At 40.5% G+C, this 24,790-nt stretch overlaps 1 protein-coding gene across 1 annotated transcript in view; it reads left to right on the top strand.

Moving 5' to 3' along the window:
- The window catches only part of LOC124555883, a 238,476-nt gene that overhangs the window by 152,684 nt on the left and 61,002 nt on the right, over positions 1-24,790 (top strand). Inside the window, exon 21 of the mRNA XM_047129944.1 lies at positions 21,197-21,342. Coding sequence (XP_046985900.1) covers positions 21,197-21,342 — 146 coding nt within the window. The remainder of the gene's footprint in view (positions 1-21,196; positions 21,343-24,790) is intronic.

Below are 24,790 nucleotides of genomic sequence, written 5' to 3'. Positions count from 1 at the left end.
TGGGTGCCTTTTCTGAATTCTGCCCCTTTTCCTAAACCTCACCAGTTCAATTACTTCATCCTTGTTTCTTCCCCTTCAACCCTTCTGCTAGAAGATGGGGCCCCTGGCTCCGTAACCTTGCATGTGTGATACCTTTTATATGTGTGTTCTCCTACCTCCACTTGGTGAGTGGATTTTCCCATTACATTGTATTTTCAAAAACTAATTGTTTTCATTGACATATAATCTCTTCACCTGATGTTGTATTCTGCCTCCAAGTTGTACAGGGTGCTGACTCATGTTCGAATTGCTGTTCTTTCTCAAAATGACCATTCTCAAGTACTTGATTTGCTGTTTGAAATACCTCTGTCTGTGCGCCCAGTGTTAGTTGTGCTGGGTTATTTCCCCCCGGAGTTCGGATGTTGTCTTTGTTGCCTGTTTAGGTGATCGAGTGCTGGAGTCCAGATGGAGCTAAGCTGATATCCCATGTCACGGTTGGTCAGATTTTGTGTGACCTTTATTTCGATGGATTCTTTAATAACGCTATCCCAGTGTTTGGGTGTCTGTGTCAGAATCTTGACATCATAGAGTGATTTACTTCCAAACAGTGTTCTGCTATAGCTGACTTGGAAGTCTGTTTGAGTGTGGTGTGTTATTGGTGCTCTCTACACCTGATGTCAACAGTCTTGGTGGTCTGACTGATATATGACGTACCACATTGACACGGTATGTAGTAAAGGCCCGGTTTCTGTAAGCCCAGATCATCCATTACATGCTCTCACCCCAAGCCTTAATGTTGGTGAACAGAAAATGCTCGTATTATATTTGAGAATAATTCTGCTGATTTCTGCAGATATTTGGTCTAACATATGGCAAAGAAAGCAATCTTCTTTGCTTTTTATTGTACTTCTACTGACCCCTTTGGCAGAGAAGCAGGCCGCAGTGCCTTCTGAATGTCTCTGGAAGAATCTCTGCTTCCAGAGAACACAAACTGCAGGTCTTCTTTCTCTGTTGTCAGATGGACTGGCTATGAAAGAATTTGTGCCTTATGAACCAGAGTCTTGAGTACACCTTTCTTCAGTGCCGGATGATGGCAGCTATTGGCTCGGAGGTACAGATCAGTGTGAGTTGGGTTTCAGTAAATACTATAACCATTCAAGCAGACGGCGTGACAATGGGCAGCCCGCTCTCACCGGTGGTGGCAAACCTCTTTATGGAGAGACTTGAAGATGAGCCATTTGCACCGGCCTGGATCAACCGAAATGTTTCTTCACATATGTGGATGACACCTTTTTATTTGGTGCCAAGCCAAGAAAAAGATGCTTGTTTTCGTGGAACACCTGAACTCATACCACCCTAACATAAAATTCACAGTGGAAATGGAGAATGATGGGAAACTCCTATTCTTAGATGTTCTAATCAAGAGGAAGGCAGATGGCACTTTCGATCATAATATTTACAGAAAACCACCTCACATGATCTGTACCTGCAAGTCAGTACCTGTCAGAACACCTTGAGTCAGTGTTCCACAGAAACGTACATTCTTCTACAGACATTCAAAAGGCTCTGTGCCTTGCTTCTCCGCCAGGGATTGGTTGAAGTACAAGAAAAGCAAAGGAGGTCGCTTTTTTGCCGTATGTCGGATCAAATATAATGTCTAGAGTGTTTTCTGCCCACCAAGCAAGATTGAGGCTCGTCATTAGGAATGTAAAGGGTGATCTGGGCACACAGAAACCGTACATTTACCACATACTGTGTCAATGTGGTGTGTCATATATTGACCAAACCACCAGGACGATTGACACCGGGTGTAAGGAGCACCAACGACCCACCAGACTCAAAAGGCTTTCAAGTCATCTATAGTAAAACATTTTTTGGATCTAAATCGTTTGATGAATTACGGTGATCTCAAGATACAGACACAGATACCCAGATACTGTGATAGCGTTATTTAAGAATCCAACTAAATAAAGATCACAGAGAATCTGATCAACTGTGACGATGGGATATTAGGTTAGCTCCACCTGGACTCCGGCACTTGATCTCCCAAAAGACACAATGGAGGCAACATCCAAACTCTGGGGTAAGTAGCTTTGGAAATGGTGACAGAGCAAATAACCCAGCACAGCTAACACTAGGTACACAAGCAGTGGTACTTCAGACCGCAAATGAAGTACCTGAGGATGGTCGTTCCAAGAACGAGTGGCAATTTGAACACCAGCGGCCAGAAAATAATCCGACAGCCAGCCCTAGGAGGCACCTGAAGTGCCCAGCTACAGTAATAGGACAGCATATTTAAGAGGAAAGCTTAAATGATGTATTCAATGCCCAGTACAACTTGTAGGTGAAATAGAACATGAGATGACAAAATTATTAACTGACAAGGGCTAAAAAGTATGTGCACAGCAGTTGCAACAGCTATGTCTAGAAAATACTAAGGTTACTGGTACTGACTGGTACATATCTCAGACGGAGTGTGTGGCACAGCATGGATTGATGATGGAGCACCTAGCCCCACATAGGCATAAATACTAGACCAGTTCGAGATTGGATTCAACCTCAGCACCTGATGACGACTGGAAATTATGCGATCAAAATATTGTGCAAGTAAAACGTGAATTAGTAGCAGAAAAACAGTTGTCCATGTTGACAGCTTTTAATGCATTTACTGCATGTTCAATGTACTGAGCATTATATGTAAGGAATAACAGCACTGAGACCTGCTAATTAAGGAAGGCAGGATTGGGTTACGATTGTGGACAGGGCCCGGATCAATTACTATTGGTTTGCTTTGCAATTTTGCTCATTTATTTTAATAAATAATTTTTGAAAACAAGCCGATGAGGTCGCAGTCAGAATTTTAAAGCAAGTAACCACAATCACAGCTGAAGGCCTTTTAACGCCGACGGTGGCGCAGTGGTTAGCACACTGGACTCGCATTCGGGAGGACGACGGTTCAATCCCGTCTCTGGCCATCCTGATTTAGGTTTTCCGTGATTTCCCTAAATCGTTTCAGGCAAATGCCGGGATGGTTCCTTTGAAAGGGCACGGCCGATTTCCTTCCCAATCCTTCCCTAACCCGAGCTTGCGCTCCGTCTCTAATGACCTCGTTGTCGACGGGACGTTAAACACTAACCACCACCACCACCACCACCACCACCACCACCACCACCTTTTAACGCCAAAATGGCAATTATAAAAAAATTTAATAGATATACTGTCAAATGGCAAATAGCATCGCAAAAGTTAAAAAAAAAAAAAAAAGAAGAAACAGATCACCAAGCAGGTGAGACAAATGATGGTAACTTAATAATACAATAATAAAATAAAACACAAGGGCCAGTGACAGACGGTGCTCCAGGGATCGACCTCTGAGTAGGTCACACCCAAAATACTTTCACGAGGGAAGAGAAAGGCAGCCAAGAATTGCATTCAGATCACAAGATGGTAACTCGGACTAGTGGCAGTCTAACGAGAAACTAATGATAATCTTGGTGAGGCTACCTGACATCCAACAAAACGAATGCAAGATGTCAAATTACACCAAAGTCGGAACTGGCAGTCTGGGCTCTGCCCGCAGAATACTGTGTTTAGAGCGCCCAGAACAAGAAGGAATGACTACCACTAAGGTAGAAGAACACCAACCAACTTACAATCAAGAAGCTGTTAAACTTACATGCCTCACCGGACAGCGGCAGCAAGGCGAGGAAATGTACACTGCCGTTACATACACGAACCCCCAGTGTAGGTAACTGGGGCGTTAGCGGCCAGAGGACCGCGGGTTCAACTCAACAATGTAAGCAGCTGAAAATAGTAAATAGTAATTAGAAGGTTAGGAAGGCTAATCAGATCTGCCTTCCCCAAGTACTCCACTCGCTGCTTTTTGCCTCGGTGACACTATGAGCAGCAACACGAACCCAAGTCACTGGAGAATCGTTAAACGTCACAGTGGTGGAGGTTTCTTTACGTGAATTGCAATGCACTCAAATTAAACATGCAGGATCCAGTTTCGACGAGGTCGTGCACCCTTGTGACCACTGCCCTTCGATCCGGCAGTCCATACATGCCGCCAGCGGTCCCGGCGTGTTGTCGCTCTGTGTGGACCTCGCTGCTCCTGTGTCCCCAACTGAACTCTACACTCACACCACACGGAAGAAGCTAGGTTGCCTCAAAGATAGGGCGACAGAACTACTTATCAATAAGTGCCACTGTTGCCACTAGCAGACAGGCAATGCTTAGGAAACTGAGTGGCGCCAGTGATCAGGAAAACAAGCAACGCAACCAGCCAACTAAATGATATGGTCTGGCAGAAACCTACACACGGCACCAACGCAAGCTGCAGCACGGCTCAAGCACATTGACATATTTTATACTATCTGGCCACAAAAAAGCTAGGGAATAAGTAACAAATTTTTCAAGTTTAGAATGTTTTATCCATTCCAATATTTGAATATTGAACAGGCAAATTTTACTTCCCTATTTCATTGCTCTGATCAATCTACTACATCTACACTGGCCTCCAGTGTTAGTGGTCTCATCCATTGAAATCCAAATGTTTTCATGTTTCAATGCTCCCCAGATATGATGAATAACTTCGTTAAAACACTCAGGCACACTTTTTTTTTAATTTATTAAGGGTAGATTAGTAAGGCACTCTTTTATTAGTGTGTTTTTCTAAGAAAGGTTTAAGACAAACATTATTTAATTTCCACAGAGGAATGTTTGTCCTTATAAATGCTGTGCATAGTTCCTTGGCAAATGTGTCAGTTGAACTTCTGTCGACATCGATCTGTTCCCTAAATGATGTACTTACAAATTTTGAACATAAAGTGGATTTTTTGGCTGCATTTTGTCTATGCTTTGCTGTGCAGATGCTGTACTACATAGAACTTTTTGTCACAAGCAATACATCATCCACATGATAAACAAAATAATACTTGTCCATCCGCACTGACATTATCATTCCCAGAATCTGTATCATATTTATGCAACACAGATGATTGTGGTAGTTTCACTGGTGGCATAATGAAGCAAAGTATTATTCACCCCATATACTTGATTTGAACTGTGATTGCAACTGCAAATAATTGCATGCCACACATCTGGAAGATGTGATCTTAAGTCATACCTGAGATGATTCAGTATCACGCTGTAAAGAAGGCGAACCCCAACTTCTGTTGCAGCATGGCTAAACAATTTGACCCTGCAACAAAATCATACAACTACAGTCAGTAGTAGTCAGTTAAAGAAAATAAAGTAAGTAGAACTTTAAATACCGTACTTTATAATTTAGTGATAAAATATTGTTCGATTATGAATAGGAATTTTTATTTTACCTAGAAAAAAAGGAAAATATACATTTAAATTTTAATAAATATGCATGCAAAATAAATTTTCCCCAAGATATGCAATTGCGTGTACTTCGAAACTTCACCAGTGACGACATAAATGTGAAGAACACTGCTAATGCATACATTAAGGCTATTCAGAAACTGTATGTATCTTGCATACAACTCTGGGTTATAGTGATTAAATAGATGTACCCAGTACATTAAGTGACCCAAACAAATCAGGAAGCCCTTCTTTTCTCACAAAAGCATTGAAAGGTTTGTACATTTAGGTACTAGAGCATATTGAAATACACAGAAATGAGCAAGCTTATAGCATACCAAATTGACTTGTTGTGCATATACACTTATCTCCCATTTGCTGTTAACCCAGTGTTTGAAATGTATGATTGGGTTACTGGGAGGAACAGTGACTAGAAGTGAGCTACAGCAATCTGCAGTCTGCATAACTAATTAAACGGCTGTGACATTCCTTGGTTTGTTGCCAGAATGTGTAAAACTATCACTTTCACTTCTCTTCACATGGCACATTGCCCTCTGGTATAAGGCTATTGTAAAACAGTGAGAAGCTGCCCTAAGATTGTGTTAGTTACATAGTATGTGTTATAGAACGTCACATTTGGGTTAGTGCAGCTATATATTATGATGAGGGCAGCTGTAAATTTAATTGGAGATCTGTCAAAAGTATTAGCCAATAACGAGATGATAGTGATGTAAATTTTGAAACTCTGTTAACAAAACGATTTTATTGTATTTAGAGAATGGATTTTATTTTCTGGTTCTGTAGGAACCCCCCCTCCATCTGCTGTGTGTTGTGTTGTCCTCACGTGTGCCTCTGCGTGCCTGCCTTTTTCTTAATACCCTGATGTTGAGTTCCTGGTCATCATGTGTCACCAAAAATTATTTGTATACAGTAATCACAGTTGTTAGTATTATTCAGGAAACTATACATAACAATGGTCTTTTATAAGAAGTAAGGTGTACCGGTGACAGAACTGAGATATTCAAGTCTAATATAAAAAGTATTCCCCTGGTTATCATTTGAGTGAAACATTTAAAAATTTGAGGAAGTGTGGACCTGGGACCAGGACTATCTGGCTATTTTGGCTGGTGTAGCAAGGGATGTGAAATATGGGTCTCAAAGTCATTGTTATATGTTTGGTGTACCTTGATACAAAAGAAATGACTGGGTAAAGGAACTATTTGTCATATCATAGTTTTGTGTATCTATTTTTCAATCTGGAGCTGTGTCTTTACACTGTGACAAGTTGAATCAAGATTGATCATTTCAGTGGCAGTGAAAACAAGCAGTTTACTACAGACACATTTGTGTGCTCCATCATAAAATGTTGTGTACTATATTTGGCACAAAAGAATGAGGACTGAGTCTGAAAATTTGTTTACTTACCAAATGCATTCAGTTGGTAGTGGTCCATTGAAAATAGGAACCGTTTGAATCATATTTGCCTGTTATTTTTTGTGTGATTGTACAGGAGTTCCACTGTCTCCACCATCTGGTAGTAAACTGTTTGTCGTCTCTCACTGAGTTATCAATTTTGGTTGAACTTAATCACATTATATGGAGACAGTCAAGTATCAAAAACCAAGTTCTACGCTAGTAGTCATAACAAATAATTATTCAGTAATGTAAGTAGTGCAGTTTAATGCATGTACAGAAATAACTAGTAAACAACTAATACTTAAGGACTACAATTACAAATTATTTAAATAAAAGAAACCTCACATGTTTTATTAGTAGAACACTTACAGGGTGTTTCAAAAATGACCGGTATATTTGAAACGGCAATAAAAACTAAACGAGCAGCGATAGAAATACACCGTTTGTTGCAATATGCTTGGGACAACAGTACATTTTCAGGCGAACAAACTTTCGAAAATACAGTAGTTACAATTTTCAACAACAGATGGCGCTGCAAGTGATGTGAAAGATATAGAAGACAACGCAGTCTGTGGGTGCGCCATTCTGTACGTCGTCTTTCTGCTGTAAGCGTGTGCTGTTCACAACGTGCAAGTGTGCTGTAGACAACATGGTTTATTCCTTAGAACAGAAGATTTTTCTGGTGTTGGAATTCCACCGCCTAGAACACAGTGTTGTTGCAACAAGACGAAGTTTTCAACGGAGGTTTAATGTAACCAAAGGACCGAAAAGCGATATAATAAAGGATCTGTTTGAAAAATTTCAACGGACTGGGAACGTGACGGATGAACGTGCTGGAAAGGTAGGGCAACCGCGTACGGCAACCACAGAGGGCAACGCGCAGCTAGTGCAGCAGGTGATCCAACAGCGGCCTCGGGTTTCCGTTCGCCGTGTTGCAGCTGCGGTCCAAATGACGCCAACGTCCACGTATCGTCTCATGCGCCAGAGTTTACACCTCTATCCATACAAAATTCAAACGCGGCAACCCCTCAGCGCTGCTACCATTGCTGCACGAGAGACATTCGCTAATGATATAGTGCACAGGATTGATGACGGCGATATGCATGTGGGCAGCATTTGGTTTACTGACGAAGCTTATTTTTACCTGGACGGCTTCGTCAATAAACAGAACTGGCGCATATGGGGAACCGAAAAGCCCCATGTTGCAGTCCCATCGTCCCTGCATCCTCAAAAAGTACTGGTCTGGGCCGGCATTTCTTCCAAAGGAATCATTGGCCCATTTTTCAGATCCGAAACGATTACTGCATCACGCTATCTGGACATTCTTCGTGAATTTGTGGCGGTACAAACTGCCTTAGACGACACTGTGAACACCTCGTGGTTTATGCAAGATGGTGCCCGGCCACATCGCACGGCCGACGTCTTTTAATTTCCTGAATGAATATTTCGATGATCGTGTGATTGCTTTGGGCTATCCGAAACATACAGGAGGCGGCGTGGATTGGCCTCCCTATTCGCCAGACATGAACCCCTGTGACTTCTTTCTGTGGGGACACTTGAAAGACCAGGTGTACCACCAGAATCCAGAAACAATTGAACAGCTGAAGCAGTACATCTCATCTGCATGTGAAGCCATTCCGCCAGACACGTTGTCAAAGGTTTCGGGTAATTTCATTCAGAGACTACGCCATATTATTGCTACGCGTGGTGGATATGTGGAAAATATCGTACTATAGAGTTTCCCAGACCGCAGCGCCATCTGTTGTTGAAAATTGCAACTACTGTAATTTCGAAAGTTTGTCTGCCTGAAAATGTACTGTTGTCCCAAGCATATTGCAACAAACGGTGTATTTCTATCGCTGCTCGTTTAGTTTTTATTGCCGTTTCAAATATACCGGTCATTTTTGAAACACCCTGTAGAAAGTGCAACAAGTTTTCTAAAGAGACTACCTGCAGGACACTTGTCTGACCTCTTCTGGACCACTGTTGTGTAGTATGTGACTCACATGTGATATGATTGATGGAGCACCCTGAAATAGTTCAAAGAAGGGCATCTTGTTTTGTATTATCGTGAAATAGGGGAGTGTGTGTAATGGATATGATACACAAGTTGGGCTGGCAGTCCTTAAAACAAAGTTTTCTTTCTTTTTCTTTTATCTTTTTTTTCGGTATGTTGTCGAGAAATTCTAATCACCAACTTTCACCTCCAAATGCAAAAATATTTTGTTTACACTCACCTTCATACATAGAAATGATCATCATAATAAAATAAGAAAAATCAGATTTAAGAGTTAGTTCCCAAGGGGTATTAGACACTATAATGGTAAAGAAACAGCTTGAAGGTGGTTCGATGAACACACTGCCAGGCTCATAATGAGAATTGCATAGTAGTTATGTAGAGGTAAGTATTAACTGCAGCAGAAGCACAGAACTTTATCTCTGTTATATTACATGTACGAGGTCTGTTCAAAAAATTTCAGAACATTTGTAATTTCTTGCCAATGATGAGTTGAAGCAAAATGTGGTTGGTATCCCTGCACATGCCTGTGTTAAATATGTAACTACCAGAAGTTTCAGTGTTGTATGTCTGTAAGTTATTGTTCATTGCTGTATTGAATAGAATGTTGTGTTGTACAGTTTGCGAATTTTGAGATGGCAGAGCTAGAGGAGCATAGTGGCTGCATTAAATTTTGCGTGAAACTCAGAAAACTGTTACAAAGACACACCACATGATGCAGGAAGCCTATGGTGATAAGTGCTTAAGATTAGATTAGATTAATTATTCATTCCATAGATCCATAAAAGAGGGAATCCTCCTGGGTGTGAAACATGTCAGATAAACGCATTACAAAACTGTAATTAGAAAAACTTGAGTTTCATTAATTTTAATGATCCTCAGTCAATAAACAGTAAAATTATGTACATGAATTAAATTTAAACTTCTAATATTTACAGGTTTAATACTTACATCTGCTTTCATTAAATCCATCATTCAGACATTTGCTAGTTTCTTGACTATTACAACCAAGTATTGTCAAAAACTGAAATAAATTTTTCAGTGATCCTCAGTTAAGAACAGTCAGATTATGTACAAGATTTAAAATTAAACTTCCACTATTTACAGGCTTAAGACTTACATCTGCTTTCCATACATCCATCATTCACACAGTAGGTAGTTACTTGGCTGTTACAACCAAGTATTGTCAAAAATTAAAGTATAATAAATTTTCATTAAAATGGTCTACTGCACTTGTTGAGAAACTCATGGATGGAATAGGAGGAGTTGGCCACCAAAAATTCTTTTAAATTATGTTTAAATTGTGCCTTGTCTGAAACTAAACTCTTAATGGTTGCTGGTAACTTATTGAAAATATGCTTTGAAAATATTCTGTACTTGGTGTTACAAATGTTTCACATGGTTTAAAAATGGGCAGACAGAAGTTAAAGATGACCCTCATTCAGAACACCCTTTGATGTCTACTGACGATGCTCATGTCAGTAACGTCAGTGAAATTGTGCATGCCTGTTGAAGACTGACTGTCCGAGAGATTGCAGAAGAACGTGGATCGTGTGATGAAATTCTGACGCAACATATTGGAATACATCGTGTTGCCACCAAGTTCATCCCATGCCTCATGAGTCAAGACCAGAAAAACCTTTACCTCACAATCTGTGAAGAGCCTTTGGATTGCCCAAATGGGAACGAGATGTTCCGTAAGAGAATCATAACTGGTGATGGGTCGTGGTTCTATAGTTATGATGTTGAGGCCAAGGTTCAATCTTCACAAAGGTGGTGAGACAATTCATGGCTCTTGCATCACAATGACACACCCACACATTCATCCCTGTTGGTGTGTGACTATTGAACAAAAAACAAAATCACTGTGCTGCCTCATCCTCTGTACTCTCCAGGCCTGGCCTCTGTGGACTTTATTTTTGTTATTTTTTTTATCTTTGTAATTTTTTTATTTCCAACATTGACAACACCGTTGAGAGGACAAAGGCTTACAACTATAGATGAGATAAAAGAGAATTCGCAGATGGTGTGTTGTGCAATACAGCAAGCACCGTGCTAAGACTCTTTCCGGGAGTGGAAATCGCATTGGGAGCAGAGTATCAATTGTAGAGGAGAGTATTTTGAAGGAGACCAGGCACAATAAGTAAAAGGTAAGCTTAGAAAACTTTTATGGACAAAATTCAGGAATTTTTTGAACAGGCCTTGTGTACGTAATGAAATTTGACAGCTAGTTATGGAAGATGGCCGTTTGAATGGTGCTAACAAAGAGACAGCCAAGAACTTTACACATGTACAGAGCTCTTGCATGCCTGCATATCTCTCTCACCCAACTGCAAGCTTCTCTCACCACCCTGCCATGTTGTCTAAATGGGAAGATTCGGAAACTGCGAATGTGCTGCCTTAGATGTTAATGCAGCCGCATAAGGAACAGTGAATAGCTCGCACACGCATGTTGTATACGCTCCAGGAAATCCAGGAAAAACCCGGTAATATTTTCAACCGGGAGACAACTGTGAGAAACCCAGGAATTTTTTAGAATTCCAGGAATTTCTTGTTTTTAGTTTTCAGTTAAATTTTTGTAGTTTTGTTTGCTAAGAACTGACACTCCAACAAAGAATTTTACTTTAGTCAGTCCGCTACTGCAGTATAATACTGCAGAAATAAAACATGAAAGGGGGGGGGGGGGGACTTTTACTTTTTACAGCAACAAAACAGTGCACACACAAGCGTCTGCCCACAGCAAAATGTGTCACAGGCTTTAGGATGAAGACTATGCAATACTTCATAACAACAAACTGTTTCCAGTGGGCATGACGTCACAATGGCTTTCATTAGGTTTGTTTAAGCAGTTGCCAGCGGGCTTATGCGCATGCACAGTTGAGTCGCATATGACAAGTACCTTCTCCTGCTTCTGGCTACTTGAAGTGCAACTTTTAGCTGTATCCAAGGTAACTACACACGAACTGTATCAGCAGTAGCAACAAGCAGACAGATGCCACCCGGCCAAGCTGCCAGATTCGTGCATTCGCAGAGCAGTCTTAGTTGTAGTGGAATGAGGGGTAGTCTCCATGTGAATTGTGTTTACATTTAGTGATTTTGCTGTTTATTTTTGATTTACAGCTCTCAAGTCAAATGAAAACAAAACAGATTTTTGTGGCCGGGAGCTATAAAGTGAATTAAAATACATTCACATAATTATTAGTTTCTGTTTTCTGATTTTATTTCATTTCCAGGTTTTTGGCAGTCTGGCATTAATTGCTTTGCAGAACAACGAAGTTATTTTTGCCGAATTGCTAAAAAGATTTGGTTTTAATTAATCTTTTCTGCAGAGGCAGTCAATTTATTTGAAACACTATTATCTAGTGTCAACTTTTGGCGGAATTTCAAGTGCACGTTGTTATCTTTTGGGACGTATGGCATCATGCCATAATAAATAACTAAACATGAGAATATAATACTGCACCCCGAAAACCACACTGGAAAGTTTAATATCAGCTTGGGGCCCACCTCTTGATGAATCTGGACATAAGAATGCGCTCTTTAAGCTGAATTATGCAATTTAGTATGGTTTACAAAATTCTGATGCTCTTGGAGTATCCTCTGATGTCCATTCTCTGGGTCTCTCTGACAACTGCTGAAACGAATTCTAATAAGTTGTGGGAAAATATTGTGATTTGTGGTGTGAAAAGTGTTACTTTCAAAGTACATTTCATTTTACGCAGTAAAAGTTATGTTACATGTGCGAACATGCTTTGAATTTCTTAAATCACAGAGCGTTTGATTCTCATTTATAGCTTAACACTCTGAGGGCCAGCCATTTAGCAGAATTTTAGGCCCAGAAGTCCAGACATTTATGTCATTACTTAAAATTTTACTGTCACATTTATGTGATGTATCGAAGTGTAAAACATGCAAAAAAGACAAATATTATAAGCGAAAGCTTGATTTTTTCTTGTAGCTGCACTATGTACATTAATTTAAACCATTAACTTTTCCTATTTGTGTGTTCGAGCTACTTAACAATGATGTTGCTATAGGCTGACATCATCACATGTCCTATGCTCTGCTTCACTACATTTACATGCGACACATCTTCCGAAAGACAAAATTGTTTTTCACTGTTGTGTGTGCATGTTAAGGTCTGAAGCACATTTGCTAGACCAGTTGACTGCAGCACCTGGAAAACAGCAGTTATAGTTTATGATTTAGTCAGCACAGTCGTTACTCGTCTTCAGTTAGACAAGGGGTAAATAGCTTCAGTCTAATATTTCTACTTATCCTTCACTGTACAAAAAGCCACTCTGTCAGTATTAGCCGAAGTTTTTAAAAACAAGACGAAACCTGACAGCCTAAGCCCGTTTCAATACTGGCTGCATTTACATGGGAGCGAAAATTGATTGTGGAATTGGAAAACTGGCAACCAGAAGCAGATTTCCATAATCAATTTTGAAGTGTTTGCATGACTGCCCAGAAGCGGTATTGGGAGATTGGTTTACAAAATCTGGTTTTGGGAGCCCCATGTAAACAGGATGATTATCTGCTATCATTGACTGGTGACTGGTGACATGAGCTATGATTGGCTTACAAAAGCACACTGTGATTTCGATTTCAATGCTTTGGAAACTAAAATTCTGTTTTTGATGGAATTCGACTACACACCTTCGTAATACAAAAAAATGCAGCGTACATGTTGCCGCAAATCAAAGATCTTTTCAAAATGCCTTTTTTTCTGGGGTTCGTTTCCTAAAGTGGCAGGAGGTTCTACGCTGGTATATAAAACCTTAACCATTCAAAGGATTGATAAGTTTTAAAATTTGGAGGGAGTATACTGTCACTGAACATGGAAGAAGTGTATTTTTGCCTGGGAGAAAGTGTATTTTTTAACCAGGAAGCCTGGGAAAAATTTGGGGAACTTTTTTTTCCCTTGTCTTTGTGTACACCCTGACACAGCATGGTTTCAAATTTCTTATTTCTTGACAACACAGATCACAAAAAAGAAATTTTCAGTATTATTTAATTACTTTTGATTCAATGAAGGGACAATAAAATTTTATCTGCTACAAACTGTCTACATATGGAAGACATAGACAGTTTCGCAGATTTTCTTCACTCAAGTTGTCATGTAATCGTGACTTATTTAATCTCGTAATTGAAAAAAGCCTTTCACACACACATTTTGCTCAAAACATTTATGTCATGTTTACAACCTAATTATATAGATGTGGAAATTCTTCTTGAAGAAAACTTTGTAGAACACCTGTACAATTTTAATGAAAAAAAAAAAATCTTTTAAAGTTGAATTACATTGCAGAATGATCAATTTCACGTGCAAATGCACAGGGGCATTTTGAACAGGAATGACAAACAGTCCCAAAAACAGATGTTAGACAGACTGGTGGTGTCCTGAAAAGTTTTAAAACTGTCCTTGTAATTTGTCATAATTCACATTTTCTTTAACACCTGTGGGCTTTCAGAAACAATAGTGGTTTTTGTCAGAAGCAGTCTTTTCCACAATGTGATTTTCTTTTTAAATACATCCCCTTTCCCATTATATGAGAAACAAGTTCCTTCTCATCTTATATTGCGCTACTAAGGGCAGTATGCAGTCAAGTCCATTTGAAATGAGGTCTGCAACCCATTCCAGATCTTGTAATTTTGGTTCCTACTTTAATTGTTCTTTTTTCAGAACTTCAAAAATAGTGGATCTTAAATTGAAAAACCATTCCTGGCACGCTTCCTGGTGTAACCAATATCTTAAACAGTACTACATAATGTCTCCGTGATCTTTATTCAGTTTCATGAAAAGCTGTTGAAACTGAAGTCGTAATAATTTGTGTGCTTCAGAACTACTTGTACCACCAATTTCATCATGCCTGCGAATGTAGCACAAAGAGCTCCTTGATATGCATAACCATGAATCCCTTACGAATCATTTGTTAATAGCTTTATTTTGTTGCCATTTCACCATGAGTTAAATTTTCAAATTCCTTGTTCATGTTTTATAACAGTTCTGTAGCAAATTTGTGCTGTGTGTCGATTATGGGAATGCATAGTATAGATTAAGTCTCATCATCCTTCTCTTCAGAAATGAAGTGTGATTTCCAGTTACTTTTAAAGGTTTGTGATGATGAATTACTAGACTGACTCTTTTTGTCAGTCCGTCACTGGAACTGTAAACTAATTTTATACAATGAACAAATAGTGTACAATAAATGGCACTGACTCTATGATTGGTGCGAACTGAAGCAAGTTGTGCCAAACAAATAATGCCACACAAGATATCGGAAGAAACATTGCCACATTGCACTGCTAAATGAATGTACCAGGTAGTTCCAAGAGCGGCGGTGCAGAAGCTGAAACATTCAGTGGTGTGCTAAGGCACACTGAGCTCTGGACAGCTGTTAGCAGGTGAGGCAGCTAAAAATAATGAAGCTGATTGAACCCCCCCTCCCCTCCTCACCTCTTGGGTATCATTGACTGGTGTGGAGTACGTCTTGGTCTCAGAAGCAGATGAAGGCAGGATACTCTGAGTGAGTTTCTTGGCCCTGTTTTGCCATGGCAAAGGACCATTTCTGGTCACTTAGATGATCAAGGTGCCTCAGCAGTGGGCTGTGGCAAGTGATAATTCCACTTACCATTGTGGCGGCCTGAGTTCTTCCACCATACTGTGTCAAAACAATATTCCAGTCCTGGTAGCAGGTTTCCACAAGCACCTGTCTTAAATGCGTGGTTACGGGTTGCGCAGTCTGTGTTGGTGCAAAAATGACGTTACTTTCACCAGCAAGTAGTGGTTGCTCTTAAGACTGTATACAACATGTATGCTTTATGACAATCAGTGCTAAACCTTGTGCTCCATTTTGTGCTGGACTGGACGAGAAGTGCATTAGGCAACAGTGGTATCAGGTGGCAAGAAGTTGTTTGTCTTACGTACCGTAAATTATAATTAAGATGGTAGATGACTGCTGTATTTTTGCACACACCCTTGAGTGTCATACTTTCACCTGTAGTCTTTAGTGGAATTAATGTTGTGCTTTGATGGTAACCCCATTGTTATCTCTGGACAAATAATATTTTGCACTAGTATTCCCACTCAGTGCGATGGTCTTTTTCAGAGAACTACAACCTGTGAACTGTTGAAACGTGAAGACGTTTACTTCCCCATTGACTGTTTAAACTGACAAATTATATTTACTTTGCATAGTTTTTTCAGTCTTGTGACTTAAAGAAAGTTATGCGTTACTGTTTTTAGAATCCTTATGTTTTCTACAATTTCCTTTAACAAGACTGAAATTTTCTTTTCCCTTACCGTGGGACATTAAACATTAATGGAAATATATCTATTTTACCCCAGCAGTATTGTGTATCATTTGGTGCGGTTTATTTATTCTTTTTCTTTATGTCTCATAAGGAACTTTATCTGCAGTAGTGTTATTTTTTTCTCATTTACTCTTCTTGAGAAACATACAAAATAAAAATGAATACTAGAAAGCAAATAGTGTGCATAGCACACGAACAATCATGGGGCACATTCATAAATGACAGAACACAACTTACACGGTAGACATCAATGTCCATTCAAAGTCATGAAAGCTTTGAACCAAGAAGGAAGAGGCACTGCACTGAAAATTGTACCTAATGAACAATGGATAAATCATTACATGGTATTACGGGGTCCCCATAGGACTGAAAATTACACTGAAGGAATGATACGATTAATCCAATTACTATGGAGGAACTACAAGAAGCTTTGAAATGTATGGAAAACAGGAAAGCCTCCATAATGCATGAAATAAATGCCAAATTACTTGAATATAGAGGCATATCATTAGCTAAACGTCTTTCAATGTTAGTAGGTGAATCCTGGAGGATTTGCAAGATCCCAGGCCATTGATATATGGCAGAAGTAATCTCTCTCTTCCAGAAATTGAAATCCGATGACTATTAAAACTGTCATGACATCAGTCTCTTAGAAACTGGCTTACAAAGTATGTTCAAAGATGTTATAACGTCAAGTTGAACAAATATATTTCTAGGACGACACAATACATGTAAGTCGCAGATCAAGTAAACAAAGTAAGATGTGTGTACACTGTCACAGTCAAATCAGCACTCAGTCCAAGTCTAGCGGCCGCTGGCTGGCTGCCCGCTTAGGTGGCGCGGCTGCTGTACGGCTGGCAGACAGCGCCGCATGTAGAGGACGCGTGTAACTGCGTGGCGGCACTTTGAAAGATCGGCGAGTCACAACACTTTTCCCCCCTTTGAATTTTTTGCACTGGTCTTGATAGAGGTGGCCTGTAGATTGCTGACGTCCATAGGTGGTGTTTGACTGACCGTAAAGTCTCGAGGAGGAGGCTTCCCGTACGGACTGAAGTGTCCCCGATGATAACGGGTTGAGATGACTGGAGACATGGGGGTCGAATCTGCTGGGGCCCCGTGCCCCAATCTACCTGTTGTGGCAAGTCCGGTTGTTATAACAGGAGACATGGGCGATGTGTCGGCGTCCGTAGGAGGAGGCGAGTAGAGTTGCTCTGACAGATGATGGTCATCTGGTTCCTGCATGGGCATGTCTCCTGGTGGCGTCAGTTCTTGTGCTGGCACCGACATGATGGTGAGAGGGCTGCGTTGTGAATAATGAGAGATTCCAAGATCCCGAGCGTTGGGTAGAGCCGGAGGTGGTGTAGCGGCATTCGGAACAGGCGTTGCCGGCACACGAGGTCGAAGCTGATCTGAATGACGCACTGCGACACCTGTGTCCGTCTGGATTTCATACAGGCGTCGGCCACGATGTCGTAAGATGTGGCCAGGACTCCATTTTGGCCGCCTGCCATATCCCCGTACCCATACAAGGTCGCCGGCGGTGAACCGGCCAAGCGAAGGCATCCGCGGCCTTGAAGTGGAAGGCCGCAGAAGATGAAGTAGCGTGCGGGGCTGTCGGCCATGTAAGAGCTCAGCTGGGCTGTGGTCGCCCATGGGGGTGAAACGGTAAGAAGCCAGAAAGTGAAGAAGCGCATCATCAGCAGCAGAAGAAGTCAGGACTTCCTCATCTGAGCCTTAAATGTGCGGACCAGTCGTTCAGCCTCACCGTTTGACTGTGGATGGAACGGAGGGGCCGTGAGATGCATGGTGCCATGATGGGCACAATAATCCGCAAAATCGGAAGAAATCGGAAGAGGCAGATTGCGGACCATTATCAGTAACAAGAGTAGAGGGAAGGCCTTCCAAAGAGAAAATGCGAGCTAGAGCATTGGTGGTTGACGCGGTGGTAGGCGTCGTGCAACGGACAATGAAAGGAAAGTTAGAGTAGGCGTCAATAACGAGAAGCCAATAAGTACCTCAAAAAGGTCCCGCAAAGTCAGCATGAATACGCTCCCAGGGCTTCTCAGCAAAGGCCATGGTGACAAAGAGGACTTCGGGGCGGCGGCCTGTGACGCAGAAGGGCCGCAAGCAGCGACCATGTGTGCGATTTGAGAGTCGTTGCCGGGCCAGTACACATGATGGCGCGCCAGAGATTTTGTGTGAGAGACACCCCAGTGCCCTTGGTGAAGGAGGCACAAGACTGAAGCACGCAAAGACTCAGGTACCACAACACGCGGCGAAGCATTGTCAGTGGAAAGGAGGATAGCATCATCCCTAGGTGCGAGGCGGTAACGCAAAACGGTGTAGTTCCGCTACGGATCAGAAGTCTTAGCGGACGGATGATCTGGCCAACCCTTCTGAATACAGCGTAAAACACGAGAGAGGGTAGGATCAGAACCCGTAGCAGCCGCCAACCGGTCCCCGGTGACGGGGAACCCGTCCACAACCCGCTGCTCGGCTGCCACATCAGGACCCATGGGAAGGCGAGACAGTGCATCAGCATTCGCATGTTGAGCCGTCGGCCGGAAATGTATCTCATAATTGAAACGTAAAGAGCCCAACGCAGCGTTGTCGGGAAGCGACGTTGATGGATGAAACAAGGAAACAAGTGGTTTGTGGTCCGTAACAAGATGAAATTTGGATCCATAGAGAAAAACACCAAACTTATGTAGAGCATAAATAATGGCCAAAGCTTCGTCTAGAGTTGGATTTGCCAACGGAAGGGCACGTTGCCTAACTTCTTTGTTGGGTGCCGACCGGATAATAGCATCCCGTACCATGGAATCGGCGTAGGATTCTTTGTGAACGTCAGTAACAAATTGACACTTTTGACTGAGTTCAGCAGCCCAAGCGCGATAGGATTGCTTTGGTTGTTTTTGACAACGATAGAAGGCAACATGAGAGGCTACCACATGCGTATGCTTTTGAAAATATATGGACAGAAGTGAGCACATTTCAGCAAAGGACAAAGACGCAGGATCTTTCAAAGGAGCCTATTGCGACAACCGATACATTTGAGGTGAAATCCACGAAAGGAACAGAGACTTACATGTTTGGTCGTCCACGACATGAAATGCCAAGAAGTGCTGTCGAAGACATTTTTCGTAATCAGACCATTCTTCTGCTGTCTCGTCATAAGGAGGAAAAGGAGGTAGAGACAACGACGAGAGACGCCCCGCATTGGAAGCCGCGACGAAATCACGAATCACAGATGTGAGAAGCATTTGCTGTTCAATGAGACCTTGCAATAGTTGCTCTAAAGTAGCCTGTGAGTCAACGATGAAAAAATAAAATTCACTACCTCGTCGCCAATTGTTATAATGTCAAGTTGAACAAATATATTTCTAGGACGACACAATACATGTAAGTCACGGATCAAGTAAACAAAGTAAGACGTGTGTACACTGTCACAGTTAAATCAGCACTCAGTCCAAGTCTAGCGGCCGCTGGCTGCCTGGCCGCTTAGGTGGCGCGGCTGCTGTATGGCTGGCAGACAACGCTGCATGTAGAGGACGCGCGTATCTGCGCGGCTGCACTTTGAAAGATCAGCGAGTCACAACAAAAGATTATCAATAACTACATAAAAAATATTGTAGAAGCTATCATTTCTTAGGAACAAAATGGGTTTAGATCAGGTCGTTCATGCGTGGATAATGTGTCTGGAAGGGCATTAAAATGGCCAAAACCTTTATAACAATGCCAACCCCATAGGGAAATGGAAAAAATAAAGGGAGAAGGAGATTTTTTGTTAATGGAAATGTAAACAAAGAAATTAGGATAGTTAGGATAGAGACTTAAGAATACAGCACTGTGCTTCTGTTTGCAGGTGATATTGTTATTCTTCAAAAAAATGATGATTACCACCAGAGATCAGTATACAATCTGAACAAAATATGCAAGGAATCTTTTTCTAGTAATACAACAAAAATAATAGCATTCTTAGGAAAATATTCACTTAGATCAAAAATTGTTTTAGATATTTCAGTTCTAGGCCAAGTCCCTTGGATCTCAACTTCCAACTTGTCCGTGGTACAATTAGAAGAATTCTGGACCATAAAAGTGCAAAAAGAGACCACCATGAAAATCTGTAAAATGATGGCATAGAAGCCGAATGGGAAAAGAAATATTGGAAGCCCATAGAAAAGATGGAAATGATTTTATTTGTGAGTTTGGAACAGGCAATAGCCTAATCCTTGGAAGGAAGACAGTGACGATCTTACAAATCCATACATCAGCACTGGTAACTGTTTCTGAAAATATTTTAAAACTTTCCATGAATCCAGGCAAATATGCGTATCACAGTTTACTGTGTTGTTGTATTATGTTCTCAGGCTTCGTATGAGAATCATAGTAGTGAACCCAAAATTCAGGAAATATTCATTAGCTTGTGTAGCATTTCAGGCATGTATTTTACTTCAATTTCAAGCTAGTAAATCAGTATTACAATTTGTGACTGTTCAGAATTTCATTTTCCAATGCAGAGCTTGTACACAGCTCATAGTCAGAGTTGTAGATTCTTTTCAATGTGTGACATATATGTGAACTTTCCAGGCAGGTTAAAGCTGTGATATATGGACATGTGAACCTAGAAATGTGCTTTCATGTGCAAAGTCTTTAAAGTTTACAGATGTGGGTTCAAGAAAATAATTTTAATGTGTCTAGAAAATTTTTACATTGCATACATTGATGGAAAAAAATCTCTGATTTCGAACAAAATGTGATACACAGTTTTAATAAAAATGTTTTTGTGTGGTGAACGCAATGAACAGGACTTCATGTGACATGACCATTTAAAAATTAACAAAGTGATTTGACTCAAGTTATTTACAGTACATGACTGGTTTAGTCCATGGTGTAATTTTGCCTCACTATTTAAGTTGCATTACATATATATTGTACCATTCAACTTACTTCTTGATCTCAGATTATTTTTCATTGATATCAAGTAAATCAGTTATTCCTTCTTACCCATCAAGTGACTGTTTTACAGAGTATGTATTAAATACATGAAATCTGTTTTTGTTACTCTAAAGGTTATTGTGTGGGCTGCCACCCAGAAGTGAACATCTATTAACACTATATGTGATTCTCTTACAGATTCTACACTTGCTACCAAGTACGTGAAAGATAATGAAAAAAAGTATCTGAATAAATATCCTATGGAATTTGGAGGAAGACTTGGTACTTTGTTGCTGATTTTGTTCCTGCCTTTATATGTCTTGAGTTTGTTTAGTTTTAATTTGGTAAGTACTACATATAAATGTAGTGAGCAGTATATTCTCTCTTATCAGAAGTCATCTTCCCTTGATCTATGTGCTGTTGTACAGCATAAGACATAAAGATAAATGCTCTGAAACCTTTGGTTACAGAAACTGAATCCTTAAAAGTCCTGTTTTGCAGCTAACAGTTTGAAAAAGACATAGTTAAAGGTCACACTGCTAATACTCTATGGTTATGTTAATGAATCTTAATTTCTTCTCCTACAAGGTGGCAGCTCTGCAGGACTCATCAGTTTTTTATTTTTTATTTTAATGCATAATTGAGCTATTCGTTAGCAAAATCAACTCTTTAACTGTGAACTTTGAATGCAACTTATTAAATATAATGAAAGGCTTGATGTTGAAATGTAAATTTGATAGCTGGTCGAAGAGGCTGAGCGGTTCTAGGCGCTACAGTCTGGAACCGCGCGACCGCTACGGTCGCAGGTTCGAATCCTGCCTTGGGCATGGATATGTGTGTTGTCCTTAGGTTAGTTAGGTTTAAGTAGTTCTAAGTTCTAGGGGTCTGATGACCTCAGCAGTTAAGTCGCATAGTACTCAGAGCCATTTTGTAAATTTGTAATTATTGTTTCTTTGTTGATCAGTCAAGGAAATTTCATGAATTTCAGTTCAATGCCATACAACAAAAGTCTGCCTGCATACCATATGGAAATGCCGACTTAATATGGGGTACAAAAGTGTCTATGTCACGAGCACAAAGGTTAATTTGGTATGAGAAAACTGCCATTTGCAGTTTGAAGTGTGGAAAAAGGTTATTTGTACTTATTGGTAAAAGTGTGTCATAAGTCATTTTTGGGGGGTGGGGTGGACAATAAATAGGTCACACTTGCCAACAGAAATTGTGCTATTCTCATAGAGATAATATTTGCATGGAAATGAATTGGATCCCAAATATATCACCCTCATTATTTTCCACCTCCCTCTCATTCAGGGATTTGCTGGTAGATCATATGCACTTCGTTCATCTACAGCACCCTACAGGTGACAAATGCACCACACCATTAGTTCTGAAATGAATCAGTGTGGTTTGATTGGCTTGATAAAGACTTCTTGCTTGATTCTCAAGATCATTGGGCCTCAGTGATGTTGAGCCACACTTCTTGGAATACTGCCTTGTGTTCATACTGGATCATTTTCTCTTAGTTGTGAGTTGAAGGGTGATGGTGATGGATGATTGTGGTTTCCTGCTATTTCCACTGTGTAATGGTGTTTGTGTCACAAAGTGTCTCCATTGTCATCAAAGTAAAATGGGGACAGCATATTGCTAGGGACTTGTGCTGTTGCCAGTTTATGTTGCTTAATTACTATGTGCATAATTTGCTAATTTCCAATGAGAACTTAATTTCAGATGCTAATAGTTAATTTCAGATGCTAATAGTTAATTTCCTCATAATGACAGTCAGGTGATATCTGTTTAACAGATTCCGCAGAAATTGGTCTACTGTGTAATATCATTAATGTAATCTGTGGTGAAGGGAAAGCTAAGTTTTGAGGCCTGGGGAGTACCATTACATATTATTTTACTGTTAGACCGCAAACTCAAAATCATGGTATCATATGTTTGAAGAGTCTTTTTGTACCATGCTCATAATTTGTTAATTGTGTATATAGAATATGCATCAGTATGTTTGTGATATTGTGTCATTTCAGTTGGGATAAGAGTTATCCGTGGCTTATTGGAAACATGGTTACTATTTGTATGGAGTTGTCTAAAAGCTGTTAATTTTGTGGAAGGTAAAATACACAAACTCTAAATAATTTTTTTCCCGTTTTGAAGTGAACATTCATATGTGATAACAGGCCCAAAGATTTCTTTGAAGGTGGAGGTGCCATTTGTTAAAGCATTGTTCTCATTCCTCTTTTAATTCTATGCTTTGATTATTTTCTTTTCTAATCTACAGTGGTGTGCAAAATTTAAGGAGAAAAGTAACTTTCACATGCTGTATCACTGCCAAGTAACATAGCTTGATGAAGCTTGGGCTGTACATAGAAAGAACTGACATTTGATAGTACCCAATGAGACGAACAGAAATGACAATTTTATTCAAGAGAATAATTACGCTGAAGTCAATGCGAGTTATGTACTGTGTAGAGTGTACCATTCCTCCACCAGCATGGTTGACAACTGCTGGATGGTTATTGATGCCAGTGGACATGATGCAATGCATCATCCCACTTTTACTCAATGTTATTTAAGTTCAGGAGGAGGGAGGCCAGGCCAGTACATTTGCCACGAATATCCTCTCATTCACCTGCACAGTTTGATGTGATAGCTCATTGTCATCCATTAAAATGAAGTCATAGATGAATGCACCTATGAAAAGAAGTACATGGGGAAGAAGTACAGTGTCACAATGAAGTTTACTGGTGAGTATACCATGTTCAAAGATATGGAGGTCAGTACACTCATGTAACATTTCCCTCCACCACACCATAACATCTGGACCACCACAACAATCGTGCTCGACAGTGTTCCTGGGTGCATTACATGCCCTCATATGACAAGAGTTGAGAATACGTAATGCACCCAGGAAAACTGTCAAACATGATCATTTTGGTGGTCCAGGTGTTACAGTATGGGGAGACATAAGGTTCCACAAGCATACTGATGTTCAAATCTTTGAACGTGGTACACCTACAGAGCTGTGTTATTGTGACACTGTACACCTTTCCCACATGCATCTTTCCAGGCTACATTTCATCCGGAATTCCATTTTTATCAATGACAATGTGCGACCACATCGAACTGTGCAGGTGGAAGAGAGGATATTCGGTGAATGGACTGGACTGCCTGTTCCCCCCGACTTAAATCCCATGGAGCACTTGTAGAATGTGTTTGGCATACATATTGCAGCATGTCCACATGCACCAATGACCATTGAGCAATTGTCAACTTTCCTACCACAAGAATTCCCTCCCAGCTTTGTGTCCAGCATACGAGCATGTTACAGAGCATGCAGTGCCATCCTGCATCTATTGGTGAAGAATGATTTGTACAGTGAAAATCTTCTTTCAGCATCGTATGATGTCTCAGATACATGTGAAACGTACCACAGCTCTTCTTTGGCAAATTCCTCTTCAATATTTGTTTCTTCACCAGAAAGGCTTTTAAAAATTTGACTCAATGTTTTGTAACCAGATGTATTTTTTCCCTTAGCGCCTGATTCAGTTTCACAAACACAAGTTTTGCAACTCCAGTTGTTTCTGACAGCATTTGTCTATCAGAAAAAGTGAATGTTCCAAGGAATTATTTTGGGCTTCCAACTGCTTAAAATATGAGGTATTTTGGAGAAACGATTATGAATGCAGTGTGTCTTTTCTAGGATGCCATTTTTAGTAAAACATTCTTGGACTGTGGCAGAACTGACTGTACCTTCCACATTTAGGAAATTCAATACACTTTTCGCTTCAC

The sequence above is a fragment of the Schistocerca americana genome, chromosome X (assembly GCF_021461395.2).
Source record: "Schistocerca americana isolate TAMUIC-IGC-003095 chromosome X, iqSchAmer2.1, whole genome shotgun sequence".
NCBI lineage: Eukaryota > Metazoa > Arthropoda > Insecta > Orthoptera > Acrididae > Schistocerca > Schistocerca americana.
Note: the sequence above shows the minus strand (reverse complement) of the source record. Positions and strands in the feature narration are given on the sequence as shown.